Source organism: Colius striatus, chromosome Z, assembly GCF_028858725.1.
Source record: "Colius striatus isolate bColStr4 chromosome Z, bColStr4.1.hap1, whole genome shotgun sequence".
Classification (NCBI taxonomy): Eukaryota; Metazoa; Chordata; class Aves; order Coliiformes; family Coliidae; genus Colius; species Colius striatus.
The window spans coordinates 3,974,080-3,995,424 of record NC_084790.1 but is presented as its reverse complement, the minus strand read 5'-3'; the positions used below and the strand labels follow the sequence as shown (position 1 = coordinate 3,995,424).

Here is a 21,345-nt window from a genome sequence, read left to right as displayed (position 1 = left end):
CAGGCCACCTCAGTCCATGCCTGAACCTATTCCTTCCTCCTCCACCACCCCCCTCAGAGTTTCCTATCCTTGCCTACACAGCTGGAAACACCTCAGAGTCAAAAATAAGAGCGTCCCTACGCGCTGTGGAAGAGCGGCTCGGTAGTTTCTCAAGCATGGGGCTGAGGTGTGACAGAGCAGGAGGCTGAGGAAAGGGGCGGCTGGCAGCCGTGGCGCGGGGCCATCCTTCACTGGCCAAGCGGCCCACACGCCTTAACCCACACCCCCCCTCAACCAGAAAACCAACCAAACACCGCGTTTAAAAAGCAGAGGGTGTGGGTGAGAAAGAATGGAGGCGGCCGAGCGAGGAGCTGAGGACCCCCCCTCCTTCCTGCCCGAAGCGCTGCGGTGAGGCCGGGCCGGGCCGCCCGCCCCCGCCCCAGGCAGCGCTGAGGGGAGGGAAAAGCGCGGGAAGCGCCGGGCGGGCAGCGCGGCCCCGCTGAGGGCGGTTGGCGCCGCGCGGCGGCCGTTGGCGCGGGGGCGGCCGGGAGGGAGCGCGGGCGGGATGGCCGGGGGCGGCAGGAGGCCGCCATTCCCCCCCGGAGCCCTCCTGGGGATGGTGGCGGTGATGGCGGCAGGTTTGGTTGCTCAGAGTAGAGGTATGGAGGGAGGGGAGAGGGCGGCTATGGGGTGGCCTCTCTCCGGGGCGTAGCGTCCTCGGGGGGCGGCAGGCATCCCGCTGCTCGGGGAACGGCTGCCTGTGTGGAGCAGAGACAGAATCAGAGTCTCTGGATGGTGAGGGTCGGAAGGGAACTCCAGAGCTCCTCCAGCCCAACCACCTGCTACAGCAGGTTCCCCTCCATCAGGGGGCACAGGAACGTGTTCAGGTGGGGTTGGAAACCTCCGGAGAAGGAGCCTCCACACCCTCCCTGGGCAGCCTGGGCCAGGGCTCCCTCACCTCAGCACAAAAGGAGTTTCTCTTCCTGTGCCAGTGGAGCATCCTGTGTTCCAGCTTGTTACTGTTACCCCTTGTCCTGTCACTGGCCACTATAGGCAAAAAGAGCTTGCCCCATCCTCTCAACACCCACCCTTTGAGCATTAAGTCAAACTTAGCTGTCCTGTGCAGGAGCTTCCTTCAGCAGTTGACCATAAAGCTGCTTTTAGAGCAGGAGGTGTCGATCTCAGCAGTGCCCTTCTCCCTCCTGACCCCAGTCAGTGGTAGGAGCCATCCTACTCTGACAAACAAATTTTAATGATTTTCTTACCTGGTGGCCTCTCCTGTCAGAAACCCTCTTGCCCAGACATCTGCCAAGTGTTGCCCAAAAGGCAAAGGCTCAGAGGTGTTTGAAGACTGCATAACCCTCCATGTTTACTATATTGCACCCATCCCATTTCTTCTTGGGGTCACGATAAAGAGCCTTATCTTTCCAGTTATATTTTATAGCTGTATTATTGTTTTTTTCATGAAGAGGAAGGTTCAGCTAGTTTGGAACTTGGAATACCAAGACAGATTTCCATCCTGGGCACTAAAGAAACAAAAAATTGGCAAGTCAGCAACAAGTGGGAGCCCTTGTTTCTAAGAAAAAGTTGTGGGGAGAAAGAAAGAGGCAAATGACAGAAGCTTGCTAGGACAAAATAAATAGTTACCCATCACACATGTAGATTTCAGTCTAAGTCCTTTTCCCTACAGAGAGCGCTGTACCTCAGAGAGCACCATATTTCATGGAAGAGAATTGTGTTTATGGAGACACCAGACACGAAGGTAAACTTACCTTTTTTTCAAATATATATATATATATAGAGAGAGAGAGAGAGAGATCTTATTGGACTTTTAAAATTGAGTTTCAAGTACAGCAATAATTTTTGCAGGACAGCACTACGCATGGAAGTGACACAACCAAGCAATGTTTTAGCTAAACAGTGGTGCTGGAGACTCCAGACCGTGATCCTGATAACGTTCAGGAACAAGGAGTGGGGTGGAGTTACAAACACATTTGTCCCATAAGCCCTTATGAAAATGTGATACCTAAACGAGGGTCCCACTCAGCAACAAGCTCGGAACATGATGCTTTTTGTGACCCTGCCAAGTGGTTTATGTGGGACAAGGATCTCCTGTGCACGGTCAGCACCAACCACGCTGTGGACAGTTCCATGACATTAGTAAGAGGTGGGGGAAAAGAAAAGACTAAATCAACAATTTCCAGTCCAAATGTGACATGAGCAGTTTGACAATTTCATTCAAAGTAAGCATCACGTTTCCCTCACTCTCTTGTGTTGCAGTTAAAGTGTACGTGAAGGTGTTTACAAACAGCCCGTTTCTAGTGTGTATGGACGTGTCTTACGCTAAAGAAGAAGTGATAGATCCCAAGTATTTGTGGACTGGTCCAGATGGAAAAGATTTAGAAGGTTAGTCATTCTGTTCTGCCTTAGCCATTTTTTCCCCAGTCACTTAGTGCTGCTTTTTCACAAACTGCCTCGCGGGGTGGGGAGGCAACCAGGAAAATATGCTGAGGTGGAGAAATAGTTTCTGTTTTCTATTTACAAGGGGAAAAAGCCAACCACAAATGGCTAAGTAGATTACCGTACGTGAAATCACATATTTTCCTTGTTTCTATTGATGCCACCCTGCAATAGGATGGTGGGTCCAAACAGTCACTTGGTCCTTTGTCAGATTTTCCCCATGGGCCTTGACATTAGACTATGTTTCTCTTCTCCCTGTAAACCAGGCTTGAGATGGAAGGAAACTTGCAATGAGTCCTAAAGGTCATCAATTTTAGATTGTTTCAGACTTAACACAAGTCGGGTGCCATTATGTACAGGAGCAAAATCACATCTTTGAATGTTCTGAATGAGCAGAGCATCAGAAACTGAACATTTCCAGTAATTGAGTATTTCCTGTTTCTATTCTAGGGCAGAAGTATGTGAATCTTACAGAAACAGGAAAGCTGATGCTGAGGGGTTTTAGGGAGTCGATGTCTGGAGCCTACACTTGCACTCTTTCTCACAAAGTCGTACAAATGATGACACAAGAAGAAAGAGAAATGGTTGAGGCATATAAGTTCATGGTGTATGGTAAGGTTGCCGTCTAGTGAGCTGATGCACGTGGCCGTTGTAGTTTGGTGGGTTTGTGAGGTGTGTATTTATTGCAAGGCTTGATAATAACTGCTTAACGTTTTCTCCCAGAAGGTAGTTTTCAGTGTTCACACACACACACACATCCGCTCTCCGAGTTTTGGAAGAAGTTTTAAATAACTGCTACCAAGACTATATGGTCTCTCAATAAAATAATCTCTACCCTTCATGGGAACAAAGTGAACTTCAGCAATACCCAAGATCTGAAAAGGCAGCTCGTGTCTGCGCGCAGTCTCAAGCCAAATAGAGCCCTTCCCCAGCTGCCTGAGCAGCGCATGCCGGCCTTCTCACATTCTCTGTGACAGATATCACCTAGCCACAAAATAACAGTTCCAAAAATGCTGGAGAAACACTAACTTTTAAAATCACTTTTAAAAACCTTCACCTCCACGCCAGAGTCGCACAGGGTGGTTTTGCATCATCTCAGTCCACCTGACACAGCTTTGTCGACTTATGCCAGCTCTCTGCTGTTTTACCATTCCCTCCCTTTTTTTGTTTGAATCTTTGGGAGCAGAGCTTCAGAACGTAAACACAGAAATTTGTGTGCCTTTCAAACCAGAGTATCTCTCACTCTTTGAGACAGCCCTGGGAAGGACAAATGTGTTCTCTTATGGTTAATGAGTAAGCTTTATTTATTTGTTTGCTTTTGAACAAGAGCCCGGATTTCAGATACAAAGTACACCGATACAGACGATAAGGTTCTGTCTAAGACTCAGCCTGTGATTACACCACAGCTTTCACACCCAAACTCTTTCCCTTCAAGCATACCAAGAAGCTGACCACGCATACCAGGTGTTTGTTCGCTATGTGACAAATAAATGTCAGCAAGAAGCCAACAGCCGGTTCTTTGAGGAACTAATCAAAACCTTAAACAGCATCATCTCTGACCTGAAGTGCCACATTATAGAGCCCTCCTACAAATGTCATTCCATCAGGACACCTGAACAAGGCCTGCTGCATGAACTGTTTATTACTTTTCAAGGTAAAGGGATTTCAGGGTTTCTTTGGGAGGGATTGTTTATTTTTATATACAGCCCAAGAGTACTATAAACAACCTCTGAAATACACGAAAGTCAAGTGTACCCACCAAAGTTGTTTCCCTGTTTGCTTTTAGACTCCCTGTATTTTTTCTTAGTAGCCCACAGATGGAGCTAAAATGCAGTTTATCCGACCAATTAGTGACATTGTGCTTGTTACTACCTTCACTAGAAATGTTCGTTTTCAGGATGTGCAGTTTGGAAGGATTGTTGAGACAGCTGACAAGATGCCATGATTATATCTTTCTCTTTTTTTGTTATCTTTGGTTTTCATAATTTGATTTATAAGAAGTCTGTGACCTCTATGGTTTTGCTTGGTTCTAGGAAACTGCACAGAGGTTAAAAGCAAGTGCCTCACAGTTCCTTTACAGTAATACTGCTGGAGCAGTGTGGCTGTGCAAGAGGGGTTTAATCAACCCTGATGGTTGCCCTAATTCAGAGATGCTTTATCATGGAGGAAAGGAAATTATTCATTAATGCTTTGACTAGTTTCTCTGCTCTATCTCTTTTCATCGTGCAACAAGAGGGACCATCCACCAAGCTTACAGCAGTGTTTGGTGGCCATTTTCCCCTCAGTAAAGCCAAGAAACATTCAGAACAAGCTGAGGTCTCCAGGGTTTTACATAAAACAAGTATTTTCTGTAACTGAAGGGTATGGTGTGACAATTTAGTTCCATTCTTCCTGACAGCTTAGCTTCCTCACCTCCCCCATTATTTTCCTGGTTGACCTCTGACTCCCACTGAACAAAGTGATTTAAGTAGCTGGCCAGAAACCACCAGGACCAACACTGTTTTTTTCCCCTTTTATCAGTCACTCATGTTTCAACATTCAAATGCATCCAGTCCAAAAAAAAACCTGTTTCAAAACATGATCTTAACTGCAGACAGTGACAGGGGAAGGAACAAATAAGTGTAAATCACCATTCTTCACAAACTGGGGGCAAAATTGAGAGGGTACAATGAGGTGAAGAGAGCATTGTAAGAGGCTAAAAGCAGTAAAGCAGTTTGTCCATGTTTTCTGACATGCACCTGAAAATGCTTGAGGAGTTTCAGTTCATGTGTCATGTATTCTTCCACAGTGTACATATACTTTTTTTCTCCCCCTCCCGCAGTCAATCCATTTGCATCAAGATGGGAAGGAATTTGCCACCAGATTCCTTACTATTGTGAAGATGCGCCAAACAGGAGAGTTGAAGAGGTTCTGTGTCAGCCCCCTGTATCCTCTCTGCCTAATTAACACCAATCTCTGCCTAATTAACACCAGTCTCTGCCCCAGCAGCTATGGATTTGACTGGTAGTAATTCATCCTCACTGATGTATGAGATTCAGATCCTTGGGCACAACCCTTCATGGATTTCAAATTGTTCAGTCCAGGCTGGAAAACTGTTTAGGAAAGTCAAATTGATCCAGTTTTAAAACTGTAACAAATGAGGCTTGTTATTTCCTTTCTATTTACCTCTAAGAACACAGAATTGTAACCGTTAGTCTTTATGTTGGCATACTGATCTCTAAACTGAATCTTTGATTTACGATTTGGTGCATGGAAAATGATTTAAATTAAATCTAATGGGGGTGATTGCTGAAAAATCTCTTATTTCAGGCTTCTTCATGTTAAAGCATGTCACCAGATTGCATGTGGGGCCCAACAGTGTCCCCCCGCAAAGGCAAAGGATGACCCTCTGTTAAGGTGACAGCTTAGTGCAGGGGGGAAATCAGGATAATACCTATAGTTTCAATCAAGGCAAAACCAACTGACTGGGTTTCTTTTATTCTCCCAATGTTTCTGAATTATAGGCAAGAGTTAATATTGCAAAGTTTTTCGAAAGGCAGGCGTATCTTTTGAAGCATGAGCTTCGAACCATCCCTGCAATCTACTACCAGGAGAACAGCATCGCCATGACTCGCATCAACAGCTGTCGGCCGGGCTTTGGGAAGAACATCACCCACAAGAAGTGTGCTGCTTGCTGCGGTAACTAAAAAGCTAACCATGAGCCAGCAATGTGCCCTCGTGGCTAGGAAGGCCAATGGCATCCTAGGGGGCATCAAGAACCTGGGCAGCAGATGGAGGGAGGTTCTGCTTCTGCTCTGCTCTGCCCTGGTGAGGCCTCATCTGGAGTCCTGTGTCCAGTTCTGGGCTCCCCAGCTCAAGAGGGACAGGGAACTGCTGGAGAGAGGCCAGCGCAGGGCCACCAAGATGATCAGGGGACTGGAACATCATCCTGCTGAGGAAAGGCTGCAGGACCTGGGGCTGTTTAGTCTGGAGGAGAGAAGGCTGAGGGGGAATCTCATTAATATTTGCAAATATCCAAACGGTGGGTGTCAGGAGGTTGGGGCAGCACTTTTTTTCTATTGTATCCAGTCACAGGACAAGGGGTGATGGGATGAAGCAGGAACACAAAAAGATCCATTTAAACATAAGGAAAAACTATTTTTCTGTTGAGGGTGACGGAGTCCTGGCCCAGGCTGCCCAGGGAGGATGTGGAGGCTCATTCTCTGCAGCTCTTCAAAACCCACCTGGACACATTCCTATGTGACCTGATCTGGGTGAACCTGCTTCGGCAGGGGGTTGGGCTGGATGAGCTCTATAAGTCCCTTCCAACCCTCCTGTTCTATGATTCTATGGATACAGCTTTTCAGGTCAGGGTACAGGTCTCTCTGAGGAGCACTGGGTAAACAGCAGTGTCAAAAGCCATGATATTTCCATTCCTCTTTTGGAAGGACATTTGACATGGTGGGTTTGGCAAAGCTAATGGGAGCAGAGGACAGGCTGGCAGTGCTTGTCGGTGTAACCATCACCAAACAGTGGAAGTGGTGAGGTGGGGGTTGTTTTTCCTTCCAGGCAGCCAGTGACTGACTACACCAAGAGTGCAGAGCGAAAAAAACCCCAATTACCTAAGTGGTAGTGCTGCTGAAAAACTCTCTGCTCCTTTACAAGGTTTTTTGCCAGCAGCACCTACTGCAGGTCAAGGAGTTGGGGGCAGTTGGTGAGAAGCTGTCTGAGCTGGGGAGGGAAGGGGCCTTGCTTCCAGTGTAAGGAAGGATGTCTGATAGTCCCAGCTCCAGCAGAGGTTGAGGGCAGCTGCCTGAAACACTGCCTTGTGTTCCCTTCACAGTGGTTTGTGAGCCTGGAACTTACAGTCCTAACAACGACGTGACCTGCCAGATCTGTGCAAGGCCTCAAGTCAAAACGTACGGAGCAACGTCTTGCTAATAAACTGATGACAGAGACTGGAAAACCAAAGAGCAGCTGTGGAAGTGTCACTGGGTTTGTGATGTTCTTTTCAGTTTTAGCTGCCGATTCTGGAATCCTACGTTCATTTTTGGCCACAAGCCATCGTCATTCCTGCACCCCTGGGTTTTCTGCATTTAGGGACCACTTAGTCGGTAAAAATTATGCACAAGATGAACTGTTCACGTAAGGTAAAGCAATTCAATAAAGAAAAGGAAGTTTGTTGGTGCAAAGAGCCTGTTTCTTGATGATGACACCAAACATGCCACAATCTTGTGCTGCAGTTTGCTCAGAGAGTGTAGAGAAGCTCTGAACAATTTGGGTAAGGATGGCAGGAAACTGTGGTGGGATCATGGGTCGTGGCAATGTATACCAAGATCATGATGAGCCATTTCTAGCAGATATTAAGTGAAGGATTTAATCTCTGTGATTTAAAAAACATACAGTGTCTTTCCCTTTGTTTTTTCCCCCGTTTCTGGCTCTGGCTGTGAAGCCTTCCAGCCTTCCCTCTGCTAGACTGCAGAATGCACTCGGTGCTCCCCGTGCTGCTCTGCCAGCAGAGCTCTGCTGAGGAGCAGACAGCAGCCCAGCAGAAGAGAGATTCAGCTCCTGAGACACCACCAAATTCTACAGCCCAGCATCCAGGAGAGTTATGGACCTGGTTTTACTGTTCTCTTCTTGTCTTCTGCTCCCCAGAGCTCTGCTGGCCCCGGGTGCTGTGCAAGCAGCTGATCCTCTTACACCAGCTGTAAATTCCCACCGAGTTCACCGGATGAGTAACGAGTCAAGATACAAATTGCCAGAACGCTGAGATAATGGGAAAGTTTTCCTTCCCAGAAAAAAAAACACACAAAAACCCCTTACTCCCATCTGCTTTTGAAGGATTTCTGCTGGATCTGCAGTGATTCATCCTGTCACGCTATTGAGGAACGGTTATTTCACTGCTGTCCTGGGCTTCAGGAGTAACGCTCAGCTCTCAGCAGCCCCTGCACATCCCCACCTGCTACAGGCTCCCGAGGCACCACACCACCAGCTTTTAAACCTTGTTTTGAAGCCCTGGGAGCTGTTCCCTGCTGGGAGCTGCTGCTTTCCAGACTCAGTTTGGTGAGAGACTCCAGAAAACACTCTCTTTCCTCTCCCTCTTGCAGCACCGTGGCCAATATGCTCCCTCCTGAAGTCACCGGTGCCATGGTGGTGTAAGCACTGCAATCCAAGCGACAGGGACCTTGCAGCCACCCAGCACTGAGCCCTCTCTCTCTTTTTCCTTTGCACTATGTAGGACTAAATCAAGCGAAAAGGCACCTCCCGCTCAACCACTGCAACTTCTTGCACCATCTAGAAATTCCTCGGTGGGTATTCATCCAAAAACCCACCAGACTCAACCCACTTGAACTCATCCTTTTTGACAGGACCACAGCAGGAGATGGTACAGGCACAGACCACGCTCTGAGCTTTCCAGAATCATTAAATACTGACAAATAAAATGTGTGGGAATGAACATTTCAACTGCCCAAAGGCTGATTGCCTGAGCTGCCAACTGGACACCGTGTGCAGGGCTCAGGCTTACACAGATTAAGTAGACAGGCTTGCATCTCTCAGCCCATTTCTCAACAGAGGAATGCCAGGTGCATAAATTATTGCAGGGGGAAAAAAGCAGCCAGTGAGTGAAATGGACACTTATTCCCTCCTCTTCCTAAAAAATAAGGGTATAGGCAGCTCTTTGTGGAACCTCAGCTTTTTCAGTCAGCCTTAAAAGTAGAAAATCAGGGCAAATATTTTGTGAAGAGAAGTTTATGATGAAAGGCTGAGGGAGCTGCGAGTCTTTAGCTTGGAGAAGAGGAGGCTGAGATGTGACCTTATTAATGTCTACAAGTACATAAAGGGTGGGTGTCGGGGCTGGAACCAGGCTGCTCTCAGTGATGGCCAATGATAGGACAAGGGCCAATGGGTACAAGCTGGAACACAAGAGGTTCCAAAGAAACACAGGAAGAATTTCTTCCCTGTTGAGGTGAGGGAGCACTGGAAGGGTCCCAGATGGGCTGTGGAGTCTCCTTCTCTGGAGACATGCAAACCCAGCTGGATGAGTTCCTGTGTGACCCCCTCTGCGTGGTGCTGCTCTGGCAGGGGGGTTGCACTGAATGAGCTTTTGAGGACCCTCCCAACCCTTAACATTCTCTGATTCTGTGAGTCTGAGGAGGCTTTCATAAGAAACTCTGCAATGCCTTCCCTCCAACCCTTCCTGGGTGTGAGTTCTCTCCACCCAGCTACAGCTCCCCTCCTTTGCTGTCTGCCCTGTTCTGTCCCCATCCCTCACCTCTCCCTCCCTTTTCCAGAGCTGCTGAGTGCCTGTCATGCTGCAGCTGTGACAAATCTCTCCCATCATCTGTGCTTTTTACAGCCTCTCTCTACCTTCTCCCAGCTGCAGCAGCTCATGAGGAACTGTGAGATTTAGATACTCTCTGGTTTTCTCCCTCCACTCTGCTTTCACACACACCTTCCCTTGGAAAGGCGATGCTCTGCCATGGGAGGCTCAGCCCATTAACACACAGCTTTAACGTACCCCCATCCACACAGCTTTCATCTCACTGTCTGCAAAGGACAATCACAATACCTCAAGAGTAGCAGTGAATCCTCACAAATAATAAACCCAGAGCTTCAAACTTCCCCTTCCCTTCTCACCACAGGTCTCCAGGAACTCATCCCTTCCCCATGGACTGCACACAAGTACTTACACATCCATGAGTAACAAAAATAAGGTGCTAGCTGGAAGCCACAGCCAGTTGTTTATCCCTCAGAGTTGCCTGTTCTCTGCCTGGGACAAACCCCTTGAGAAACACTTTTCAAGCACCACTTGAGCACTTACTGCAGAGCTGCCACACTGGTCAGGGGGGTGCCAGGGAGAGGCTGGCTCAGAACTCCCCACAACATCTGAACCCACCAGTGAGCTCTTCACAGAATGGTAAGGGTTGGAGGAGACATCTAGAGATCATCTACTCCAATCTTCTGCTTCTTCCTCTAAATTTAAGCCAGCAGGAGTTGAACAGGTCACAGGACTGCCGGAGACACCAGTGGGATACATCACAGCTCACTTCAGCAGGCCAAGGCTACCAGCCTGCCCAGAGGATGATAAAGTGCTGTGGGGAAGGAGGAGCAGGGCTAGGTGCCTGGGATTTGCACATGCCAGGAACTCATCACATCAAGACCAGGACAAAGAAGCATGAGGTGCAGCCCTAAGCTAATGCACATCCCCCAGGAACTGCCCCCAGGACACAGCCCGGGACCTGATTTAGTGCAAAGTGGCTTGAAAATAAAGCCTGGCCAGAGGTTGCTGTCCTTACACTCCAGTCAGGTGCCATGGGATTAGGTGGCATGGGGGCAGCCCAGAATGCAGCTCTGGGCCTCAGCCAACAACTCAGACCTGCGGGGCTGGTGTGAAAGGCAGAGGCTGTTTGGGTCCAGATGCAGCAAGTTCCTTGGTGGACTGATGGGTTATATGAAACTGCAATTGTTTTCAAGTTCTCTGATGAACTGAATGAGAGGAGGGGGAGAAAAATGAGCTTGTGTTGCTTTCACAGAATCATTTCGGTCAGAAAAGACCTTTAAGATCAAGTCCCAGCCCTGCCCTCACCCTGCCCAGCCCACCACTAACCCCTGGCCCTCAGCACCTCAGCTCCACAGCTTTGGGATCCCTCCAGGGCTGGGCACTCCCCCAGCTCCCTGGGCAGCCTGGCACAGGGGCTGACACCCCTCTCAGGGAAAAAGCTCTGCCTCAGCTCCAGCCTCAACCTCCGCTGGGGCAACTTGAGGCCACTCCCTCTTGTTCTATCACTCATTACTTGGGAGAAGAGACGGACCTCCAACCCAATATAGCCTCCTGTCAGGATGTTGCAGAGAGTGCTCCTGTCTCCCCTCAGCCTCCTCCTCTCCAGGCTGAACACCCCCAACTCCCTCAGCCACTTCTCATAAGACATGTACTCCAGTCTCTTTCTGGCACCTAAATCCCAGCGTGGAGCCAGGCTGTGGGCAGGCAGCAGGTGCTGGGAGGGCACAGCCTCAGCCCATGGATGCCAATGGCAGGAGAAGTGCTTGGAGAGGCAACAGGTTCCTCTGATGGGGGAGACTCTGCATGTTCCTCTGTCTCTGGGCACCAACTCATCCACACACAGCGTGTGTCAGAGCAGAGCAGCGATGCCTCCACCTGCAGAGGGGGCAGTGAGTCCAGAGGGCAACGTGTGGCCACTGAGCTGCCCGGCTCTCACTCAAACACTCAGGAACAGAGACCAGGGATTTTTTTAGCTCTGTTTCGGTTTCCTACCCACCGAAATGAAATTTCCTACCACAGAAGTCCAGTGGCTGCATTTTCTGCTCAGGGCTGCTCCTATGAGCAACACCATCAGATTAATGAGTCCTTCACAGGCAGTGAAGGATCTGATTCATTATTGGCAGCAATGCCACTCTGTAAATGGACTTCTCTCTTTTTTTGGTGGTGGAAAGACATAAATAAGGCTCCTGGACTGAAGGAGCCATTGATGAAGTGTAGGTCGGCTTTAATCCCAGTGTAATTGCTGCCCTCGGTTCTCACTATTGATAAATAATTGTACAGTTTTGGAACTTAAACAATTAGACATCCTTCCTTCTCCCTTCCAAATGCAGACAGTTAAAAGTTCAGGATGCAGCCCAGTGCTGCCACTGCTGAGCACATTTCACCTGAGATAAGGATCAGGCGGAGGCGTCACCCCCAGCAAAGCCATCACCCTTGGAACCTAACAACACCTTGGAACGTAACAACAGCGACTGACGGGTGCAGGAGGAGCTCAGGCTGCTAATCCTCCCCTGCAGACAAATCCACAATACATTGGGAAACAAATGACCCAGAAACGTGGCATTAAATTGGGTGATTCTATTTCTTTGCTTAAAGAAAACGAGTGGTCTGAGCCCTCCTGTACCCTCCCAGCTCCCCATCAGGTGTTTGCCCGCAGGAACTGGCTGTTGGAGAGTAAATAGTGAGATGAGAAAAATCCCTCCTTGGGACATGGGCTCTGACCTGCTTCTGTGCCCAGCCAGATCCCCCCAAGAGCCCCCAGCTCGGCTGCAGGTCTCTCTTGGAAACATTCTCTCTGTGACACCCAGCTGAATGCTCAAGGTCACTGGGTGTAAACCTGACACGATTCAGCCCATCTCAGACCACATTGTCTTTGCAAAGCTTCTTGCAGAGTTTTCTGAGGCTTCCTGTAGCTTTCAGCCCCCGCTAGATCCAGGCAGGACAGCGGCTCTTCCACAGCTTGCGACATCCCTCACAGTGGGGTCTGCCACCAGAATCCACAGATTCATGGAATGGGAGGGGCTGGAAGCTGGTATCTAAAGAGATCATCCTGTCCAACCCCCTGGTGAAGCAGATCCACTTAAATCAGGTCACACAGGAACGTTTCCAGGTGGGTCTGGAAACCTCCTGAGAAAGAGCCTCCACACCCTCGCTGGGCAGCCTGGGCCAGGGCTCCCTCACCTCAGCACCAAAGGAGTTTTCCCTTGTGTTTAAGTGGAGCTTTTTGAGCGCCAGCTCATGCCCATTACCCTTTGTCTTGTTGCTGCAGACAACAGAAACAGTGCTGCCCCATCCTCCCGACATTCACCCTTTAAACACGTGTAAGTGTTGCTGAGGTCCCTCCTCAGCCTTCTCCACGCTGAACAGCCCCAAGTCCCAGAGCCTTTCCTCATAATCCACCTCCTTCCCCCTCATTAGCGTAGGCTGTAACGAGCTCCATGGCTTCCACCCCAATAACTCTTTGGGTACAAGGGCAGGGGCAGGCCCTGGGCTGGGAGAACAGTCTCCACAGCCGGAGCGTAGCCGGGACTGCCTGACCTGCTGCATCCCCTGACCCTCCCCAGCTGCTGCCAGGGTGGCAGGAGGAGGGTCCCTGGGGGGCACGGTGGGGGACGGTGGCCATCTGCTCAGGAGCCCGGGGGGCTGTGGGCTGCGAGGGGCTGCGACGGGCTGTGCTGCGTCTGGAGACAGCCGAGTGGAGAACGAGGTGAATGTCCCGCGAGCAGGAGCTGTCAGCCCGCATTAGGCTGCGGGTTTCACCCTCTGTGTGCCTTGCCGTCACGGTGCCACATGATGCCCAGGTCTGGTGGGGCACAGAGCAGAGCCAGGCTCCCCAATACCCACCCCACAGGGTCCCGGTGTGACGCGGCTCCGCAGGGACTGGCACCGTGCCTGTGACCTGAGCCGGGCTGGCAGGAGCCGAGGCACGGGCTGTTCATTTATTGAAGGCCAAGGCAGAGTTACCGGAGGCACTGGAGATCGTGTTTCCAAACGTGGCAGCCTGGGAGCACCCAGCAGAGCTGGACGTGGCTCTGGGAAGATGCCGGCTGTCACAGGCACCCTTCACTTTTCCTTACAAGTGGCTTTGGGTAGAGGGGGATGCCACCAGCCTCGGCCCAAAGCCGCAGCTGCCACGGGCCCGGTGACTGCCATGGAGACACACACAGCACTAAAGTAAAAGTCAACTTTATTGTTATATAAAGTAAGAACGTAAAAGGTCCCTTGAACAAAACACACAGGGGGGTCAGATGGTCCCAGGCATCCCTGCGGGCGCGAGTGGGGGTCACCCACAAGGGAACAGCACCCGGGGCTGAGGTGCAGCCACTGGCAGTGGCCCAGGGGCCCCTTTTCTCTGCAGCCAGTTGGATGGTGTGGGGAGCTGCCGTGGGGCTGCGGGCCCAGGAGTTGGAGCTGAGGTTCTTGTGCGTGGCAAAGCCCCTGGGCTGTGCTGGGAAGGTAGGCACTTGTTGTAGGGCACGGGCACCGTTCCCGCCAGCTCCGTCCCACAGCTCCTGCCCACACCGGGGTCTAAGGCCAGACCTGGCAACGAGCCCCCGCTGAGCCAGGGCGGCCGGAGCCTGGTCTGGCCTGGCACAGAGGATGCTCAAGCAGCTTTGGTTGGTGCTCTTGATGAATTAAGGCAATTTAGCTGCAGTTGTTTTTTAAAAAGGGCAAAATCAGCCAAACCAGCTCCCTCGGGGGCTGGGACTCAACTGGGGCTGCTCTGGCTTTGCTCTGGGTCACTGTTTGGACCCTGCATGCCCAAAAGTGGGCACCGACCCCCATCCTTGACACCCCCCACCCCCCTACCTCACCTCCATCTACTAACACCAGGAACCTGCAGCCCAATACTAGAAATGTCAAGAAGGTACGTTAGGGTATTTTAGGGGAGATTCAGGCTCCTGACAGTGGCGTGGGAGTGGGAAGAAGGCTGAGGAGCTGTGGTGGCTCCCTCTATCCCCATTTGCTGTCACAGTGACCGGTCGGCAGCTTGTCAGTCCTTGAGACAGGTGGGAGCTCTCCTCCAGGTCAGAAAGGGCTGGTCCCAGGTGCCACCCGCCTGCAAACACCCACCCATGGGATCCCAGGGGAGCATCAAGAGGAAACCCACTCCCCCTGACATCCCAGCAGGGCTGGTTCCCCTCCATTGGTACCCATGTGCTGTGCTGGTCCCCAGGGGCTCAGCCCCAGGGCAGCCCATTTGCTATTTGCTGCTTCTAAAAACTCGCTGCCCTGAGGGGGAAGGTGCTGAGGGTCCTGCCAGCCACCCCACTCCCAGCCCAGCTCCCTTGCTCCTCGCTCCACCTGGCCTAGGGGTGCCAGGAGATGAGCGGGGGGCAGCAAGGGCTGAGACAGGAGACAGGGCAGCGTCACCTGGCACAGGAGCCGGAGAAGGGCACGCCTGGACCTGCCTCTTGCCTTTCCCAACTATCGTGTCCCCATCTCCTGGCCCATCCTTTGGTCTCACCAAGCTGCAGTCACAGCCCATGACCCTCTGGGAGGCCAGTGACCCTGCAGGGCACTGGCCTCGTGGCTGTACCGCTCCTCCCCACAGCCCAGCGCTGCCCACCCAGGCAGGGAGCCAGGCCCAGGCTGCCCGGCACTGCCAGGAACATCCCCCAGGCAGCTGAGGGTAAACTGGGGAGGGATTAACCCACTGATTTCCTTGATGCCCCAAGGGATCTCTGCAAAGGAAACTGAAAAGTTTTAAACCGAGTCTGAAAGTCCAGGGCGGGAGGACCATCGGCCGCGTGCCGGGGGGTGCTGAGGGGGTCTCTCCAGTCCTTTGTGAGGCTGTGGCTGCCACATCTGCTCTGTGCCCACTGCCAGGAACCACCTCACCAGCCACAGCGCCGCTTCCCCGAGGAGAACAGACCAAATCCGCCGCTGTTCCTGGGCAGAGCCACCCACCCTGCGGGCCGCGGGTGCCTCACACCACGGTGCTGATGGTGGACGACTCCTCCGATCTCCGCTGCTTGCTGGGCAGGGATTTGAGGTACTCCAGGTGCCGCCGGGCGTCCTCTTGGTTCTGCCGCACGTAGTAGACCAGGTAAGAGATCACCATGGCGAACCAGCCGAACATGGTGACCAGCATGGCAATGTCCGTGGTCTTTTTGTACACGTTGCACAAGTCCGTGTCGGCGATGACCTGCAGGAAGGCTTTGCCCACGTGCTCCTCCTGCGTGGAGGTGTCACAGACGATGCCACCCGAGGAACCCGCCACCAGATCCACCGTGCGGATCAGCTCCTGCAGCCGACAGTCGCACAGCCAGGGGTTGTTGGAGAGGTTGACCTTGGCTTTCAAGTTGCTAAAGGCGTCCTTGCTGACCGACACCAACCTGTTAGAAGACAAATCCAGAGAGTGCAGGTGGTCTGCCAGGCCCCGGAAAGCCCCGGTCTCGACGCCGGCGATGGCGTTGTTGGACAGATCCAGCTCCAGCAGGAGCGGCAGGTCCTGGAAGGCGTCGCGGGGCAGGAAAGGGATCCGGTTGGAGTCCAGGTAGAGCTTGTTGGTGTCGTTGGGAATGTCCCTGGGGACCTCGGTCAGGCGAGCGTTGCTGCAGCGGAAGGTCTTCAGCCCCTCCTCTTCCGAGGGGTAGCAGCCCTTAGGGAAGGCTGTGGCTGAGCGGAGGCAGGAGGCCAGGAGGAGGAGGCTCTGCAGCAGCAGCCACATGGTCCCCGAGGGGAGGAGGACCCGCGGTGCCGCGGGCATGGTGCTGCACTGCCTTCGTCAGGCGGCCACCGGCCCGGCAGCTCTCACCCACGGTGCTTTCGGGTGGACTCGGCGCATCTGAGACGGAGACAGCGAGGGGAAAGCGTCAGACCAGGAGTGCCAAGAGGCAGAACCACCGCGGTGCCAGCTGCGAGCATCGCGCCTGCCCCGGCACAGCCTGGCCACGGGTCAGGGACCTGGACGGGGACGGGGAGGGAGACGGGGCCACCCAGACCGGCTCACACATCCCCCAGCCCGTGCCATCAGCACCCTCCTCGTTCGAGGTTCTTGCGCGACAGGATCAGGCCCCACGGGGCCGAGCAAAGGCGCATCTCCTGCGTGCCGGCAGCTGGGCTGTAACAAACGGAGACGCCTGGGGCTGAGGCAGAGGCGTGGGTGAGCTCCCGCCCCGCCAAGGTCACGGGCGGGCTGATCGCTCGCTCGTTCGCAGGAGGCTGATCCATCCTGCAGCGGCGGCCGGCGGGACGCAGCAGCAGCGAGCCCTGGCTGCGGGCGAGAGGCCGCCGCAGGCAGCCCCCGGGGAAGGCGATGGGAAACACTTGTGGGCAAAAGCAGAGCAGGTTCCCGCTCCCCGGCTGCCGGGACGCACGCAGCCACACTCCGGCGGTTCCCCTTTAGAGGGGATGAGCGCTGGCGTGTGCCTGAGCGCTGCAGCCGCCCGCCCGCTGCCATCCCGGCCGCGGGGTCGGGTGGCCCACACCACCCTGTAACCATGGGCCCCATCCAGCCCTTTATTCCGGAGGGGAAAAACGTCAGCAGGAAAGAAACAAAAACAGAACAAGGAAATTCGCTGGAGCTGAGCACGCAGTGAGTTCCCAGGGCGGCGGCAGCAGATAAGGGCCACGTCTGAGCCCCGTGACCACGCTGCCCGACTGTCCTGGCCGTGGGTCCCAACACATCCACAGACCCCAGGCTGTGCCCAGCAGGACGGCGGGGCCATCAGGGCAGGGGGTAGGTGGCGTCCCACCACCCTGTGATTAAAGGCAGCGGTGCAGAGGACGCCCTGTGGCACCCCGTCGGGCAGAACTGTGTGCCACAGGCAATGCCTCCGTGCTCTGCCGCCCAGGCATCTCCTGGGCAAGCCCTGCCCGCTGGTCTCACAGCCCCCTTCACGTACCTCGGGGCACCCTGCCACCGGAAAACCCGCTCCTGGGTGCCGACCGGGGCTCCCCAGTGAGGGTCAGAGTTTGCCCACCCAAGGGTGGCCCTGGTAGTGCAGCCCTGGCGAGCACCCAGTGTGATAGGCACTGTAATGCAGCCCAGCCGTGATGAAACACCCCAAGGTCACGCTGGTGTGGGGCCGAGTCCTGCGCTGCTGAACCCCCCCAGGCTTCCTCAAGGTCCCCGAGCATGCAAAAGGCAGCAGGAGCCCACCCCGACGCTGCGGGAGGGGACCAGCCTCCCCAAGTCTGCCAGAAGTAAGCGAATACAGCCCCTTGGGCCACCTTCCTGCCGCAAGTGGGAAACCCACCGGGCTGAGCTGGGAGCCGGTGACCAGGACGGGGTGGGTGCCTAGCCCACGGGAGCCAGGGGTCTCGGGGGAGCCCCACGGGCAGGATGTGGCTCCCCAGAGCCCTGCGGGGGGCTCGGATAGTCCCCGATGCTCAGGGCAACGGGCACAAGCAGCCTTCCGCTACAACACTGGGGTCCCCAGCCCACCCCAGCACACCGGGGGACACCGGCCCGCCCCCGGGGGTGGTCGCCAGCCCCGAGGAGGGCGGTTGAGGTGCTTGGAGGATGGACGGGCTGTCCGCGCCGGGGCTGTGCGCACACCCAGCGCAGCCGGGAATGCCTGGGGATCCCCCCGGCAACGGGGGAGTTGCGGGCGAGGGAAGCCCCGGTGCTTCCCCGGGGGAAGTCGGCTCGGCTCAGCTCAGCTCGGCGCTGCCGGTGTCCCCTCCCTCGTTTCCCGCCGCCTCCCTCCCTGCGGGCTCCCGGTGCGGGGAGCCGGGGGGTAAAGAAGGGGTCCCGGTGCGGACTCACCTGCCGTGCTCAGCCCCACGGCGGCGGAGCGGCCCCGGGCCGGAGCGGCCGCGCCCCGCGCAGCGCGGCGGGCCCGGAGCCGGCGGCGGCGGCGGCGGGGCCGGTGGGCGGGATCCTCCGTCCGGGCCTCCCTGGGGCTCCCCGCCCCCGGCCCGCCCCGCCGGGGGGGGCCGTACGGCGCCGAGCACCCCCGGCCCCGCAACCGGCTCCTTTCCAGGGGCTGTACCGAGTCCCCAGCTCAGGGGCAGGTGAGGGGCAAACCGAGGAGCCCCGGCGAGGAGCTGCCGGGACCCCCGAGCCCGAGGCAGTCGGCACTTGAGGCTCTCGGAAAGGTCCGCGCCCCCCGCCCCGCCACGTCCCCTCCGAACCCCCCTGGGAGCACCTCCGGACCCCCCGGCCCCGACCCACCCCACCGGCCGCTCTGTAGCCCCCGGCTCTGCCCTGCCTCCGCCCCCCAGGGCCCAGAGTCCCCCCTGCGCTCTCCCCAACCCCTCTCGGAGATCAGGACCTCCCCCAAACCCCCTCGGCGGGGTCAAGGTGCCTCGTCCCTCCGCACCGCCGCCTCGCCGCCCGGTCCCGGCGTCGCTTACTCGGGGAGACCGGAGCCGCGGCGGGCAGCAGGGCGGGCTGGAGCCTGTCGTTGCCCGTGGGGTCCCGGCGGGCCCCAGCCCAGCCCCGAGCTGCCCGGGGCCGGCGCTGGCGGGGGCCGGGCGCTCCGCGGGTCTCCGCCGCCCCGGGACACCGGCGGGGGCGGCTCAGGACCATGGAGAGCGGCCGCCGTTACCGAGCCGGGCCCGGGGCTGCCGAGCGGGGCGAGGGTCCCGCTGCCCCCCCGCCCCCGGGAATCCCGCCCCCCGGCCGCTGCTCGGGGCACGCACCGAGGGCTCTGCCCGGCGGGACACCGGGCGGCGGAGCCGAGGGCTGGGCCGCTGCTTTTGAGGCAGAGAGGTAGGCAGCAGCCCCCGCTGCCCGGTTCCCCTCGGCCCTACGCACCACCATCCTCCTGCTGCTCGGGAGGATAAACCATTTACCAGGCGCCTGGTTTGGATCTTGGCTCTATTAGGGGAACGAAAGCTGACAGGAGAAGCGCACGCAGGCAGGGCTGGAGCCAAGCATTCCCCCAGGACCCCGGCGTTCACCGGGGAAACCCCCATCCTCCATCCAGGCCAGGCAGAGAGATGGGGCTGGGGCTAAGGCAGTGGTGCAGTGGGAGACTGGCCTGCCCCTAGCTTCACATCTTGGGGTGCTGCAGCTGGTGAAGGTTCACCAAGATGGGAGGTCAGCAGATGCTGTGGCAGAGGGTCGGCATATGCTGGGGCAGCCATCAGTCCAAGGGGCTCTGGGGCTGCGATAGGGACAATACTTGGGGTGACCCAGTTGGTCAGTCCATGGATGGAGCTTGGACTTGAACCAAGCACATGCCTGGTCAGCCTGTGATGTAGCCAGGAGCCTGGCAGGCAGTAGCCAGGGAGCCACGGTCAACGCTCTTGGGCACCTTCGCTGGCATCTCCTCATTTGGCCAGGAAGTGGAGCAGCCCCGTGCTGCCCATCACCATCCCAGCATCGCCAGGAGCTGCACACGGAGTGGGAACAGTATTGGGACTGCAGCTCTGGATGACACGGCCACCTGCTACAGGACAGGGCCTGTGGGAATCAAGGGGCTGAGGCAGCAGGTGGGGGCCTGGGGTACCAGCTCACACTGGGAACCAGAGAGCTGGCAGGTCACGGTGGGAGCGGGAGCTGCACCAGGTCTGTGCCCCACGAGGGTCCCACACACTGGAACACAGTACCCACCAGACCAAAACCCCACTGACTCATCACTGGCAGCATGGCACAACCCCACACAGACCCTTCGCTGCCATAGCTGTGTCAGGGCAGGCTAAAAATAGCCAGCACCAGCCTCTCACTGCCACCACGGTGCTAAATATAGCCAGGATCGACTGGGCAGCAGGATCTGCAGGCCAGGAGTGTGGGAGGTGAGCACGAGCCCCTGGCAGCAAGCGAGGCCTGGGGATCCGTATGGGAACAGCCCCACTGAGCACGGGGAGAACGCTGCTCCAGGCAGCTGCTGGCTGGGAATGGGGCCAGAAATGCCCTCAGGAGCCCCCCTCCTGCTGCTGGTGCTGGGGTTCCCTGGATGGGTGAAGCTGGTGTGGGGAGCCCAGGGAGCGGGTCCGTCCCCCCTGCACTCGCACCGGCAGCGAGAGGCTGCCTGCTGCATCACTGAGCAGGATTAATATTTATGGGCGTTTAAAAATAGCCGTCACATTGTGCTTCCCCCTCACGTGCGGAGTCAGCGGGGTGCGGGGAAGCTGCTAAATTAGATGTCACCGCGCAGAGGGAGCTGCTCCAGCAGGCAGGAGCGGGGATAAAAATAGAGGCTGCCGTGCACGCGTGGCTCTCCTGCAAAGCAGGGCCAGGGCCCGTGGGATCCCCTGCCTCTGCACGCCGGCATCCCCACGGCGAGGGCACCTGGAGAAGCCGGGCAGGGCTGGCTGGTGGCTGCGGCACCTGTCAGCAGCCCCTGTGGTTGCCGTGTGTAGTGTGTGTCCCACTGTGCCCGTGTCCACCCGTGAGCTCTGGCTCTGGTGCCGTGTGTGGTGCCCAGACAGGCCCGACCCAGGTCTCTCTCTGTGCCCTCGTTGTGGCCAGTCAGCACACAACCAACCACCTGCTGGGAGCTGGCCCAGGCCTGGAGCAGGACACAGATGAGATTGGGATGCAGACAAGGGATGCACAGCACAGGCTGGGAGCCCCGCGGGGACAGAGGCGTGGGGACACCCAGCTCCCGGGCAGCACCAAGGGAATCCTCAAGGGATTCCACCCACCCAGGCCACAACCAAAAGGCTTTGCCTGGCAGCAGGGGAGGGCTGAGGGGCTGCGAGCCGCACTGGCCGTGCGGCCCCGGGGCTCTGCTGGGCCCGGGACC

The 21,345-nt window shown here is 55.8% G+C and overlaps 2 protein-coding genes across 2 annotated transcripts; one reads left to right on the top strand and one right to left on the bottom strand.

Moving 5' to 3' along the window:
* Positions 1-544: 544 nt before the first annotated feature.
* ZPBP2 (zona pellucida binding protein 2) lies at positions 545-7,359 on the top strand. The gene is made up of 8 exons (XM_062019239.1): positions 545-638; positions 1,670-1,741; positions 2,260-2,385; positions 2,890-3,051; positions 3,875-4,093; positions 5,261-5,346; positions 5,943-6,117; positions 7,262-7,359. Exons 1-8 carry the CDS (start codon positions 545-547, stop codon positions 7,357-7,359), a joined length of 1,032 nt encoding a protein of 343 aa, XP_061875223.1.
* A 6,510-nt stretch (positions 7,360-13,869) lies between these two features.
* LRRC3C (leucine rich repeat containing 3C) lies at positions 13,870-18,499 on the bottom strand. The gene is made up of 2 exons (XM_062019387.1): positions 18,417-18,499; positions 13,870-16,490 (listed from the first exon to the last, which is right to left on the bottom strand). Exon 2 carries the CDS (start codon positions 16,410-16,412, stop codon positions 15,630-15,632), a length of 783 nt encoding a protein of 260 aa, XP_061875371.1. The 5' UTR covers positions 16,413-16,490; positions 18,417-18,499; the 3' UTR covers positions 13,870-15,629.
* Between the last annotated feature and the right edge of the window lie 2,846 nt (positions 18,500-21,345).

Bases quoted from the DNA above. Each gene is read 5' to 3' on its own strand.
- ZPBP2 (XM_062019239.1), top strand. From the start codon at position 545: ATGGCCGGGGGCGGCAGGAGGCCGCCATTCCCCCCCGGAGCCCTCCTG. The intron at 2,386-2,889 runs GTTAGTCATTCT...TTTCTATTCTAG, and splicing joins AGATGGAAAAGATTTAGAAG to GGCAGAAGTATGTGAATCTT. The intron at 3,052-3,874 runs GTAAGGTTGCCG...TTTCCCTTCAAG, and splicing joins ATATAAGTTCATGGTGTATG to CATACCAAGAAGCTGACCAC.
- LRRC3C (XM_062019387.1), bottom strand. From the start codon at position 16,412: ATGCCCGCGGCACCGCGGGTCCTCCTCCCCTCGGGGACCATGTGGCTG.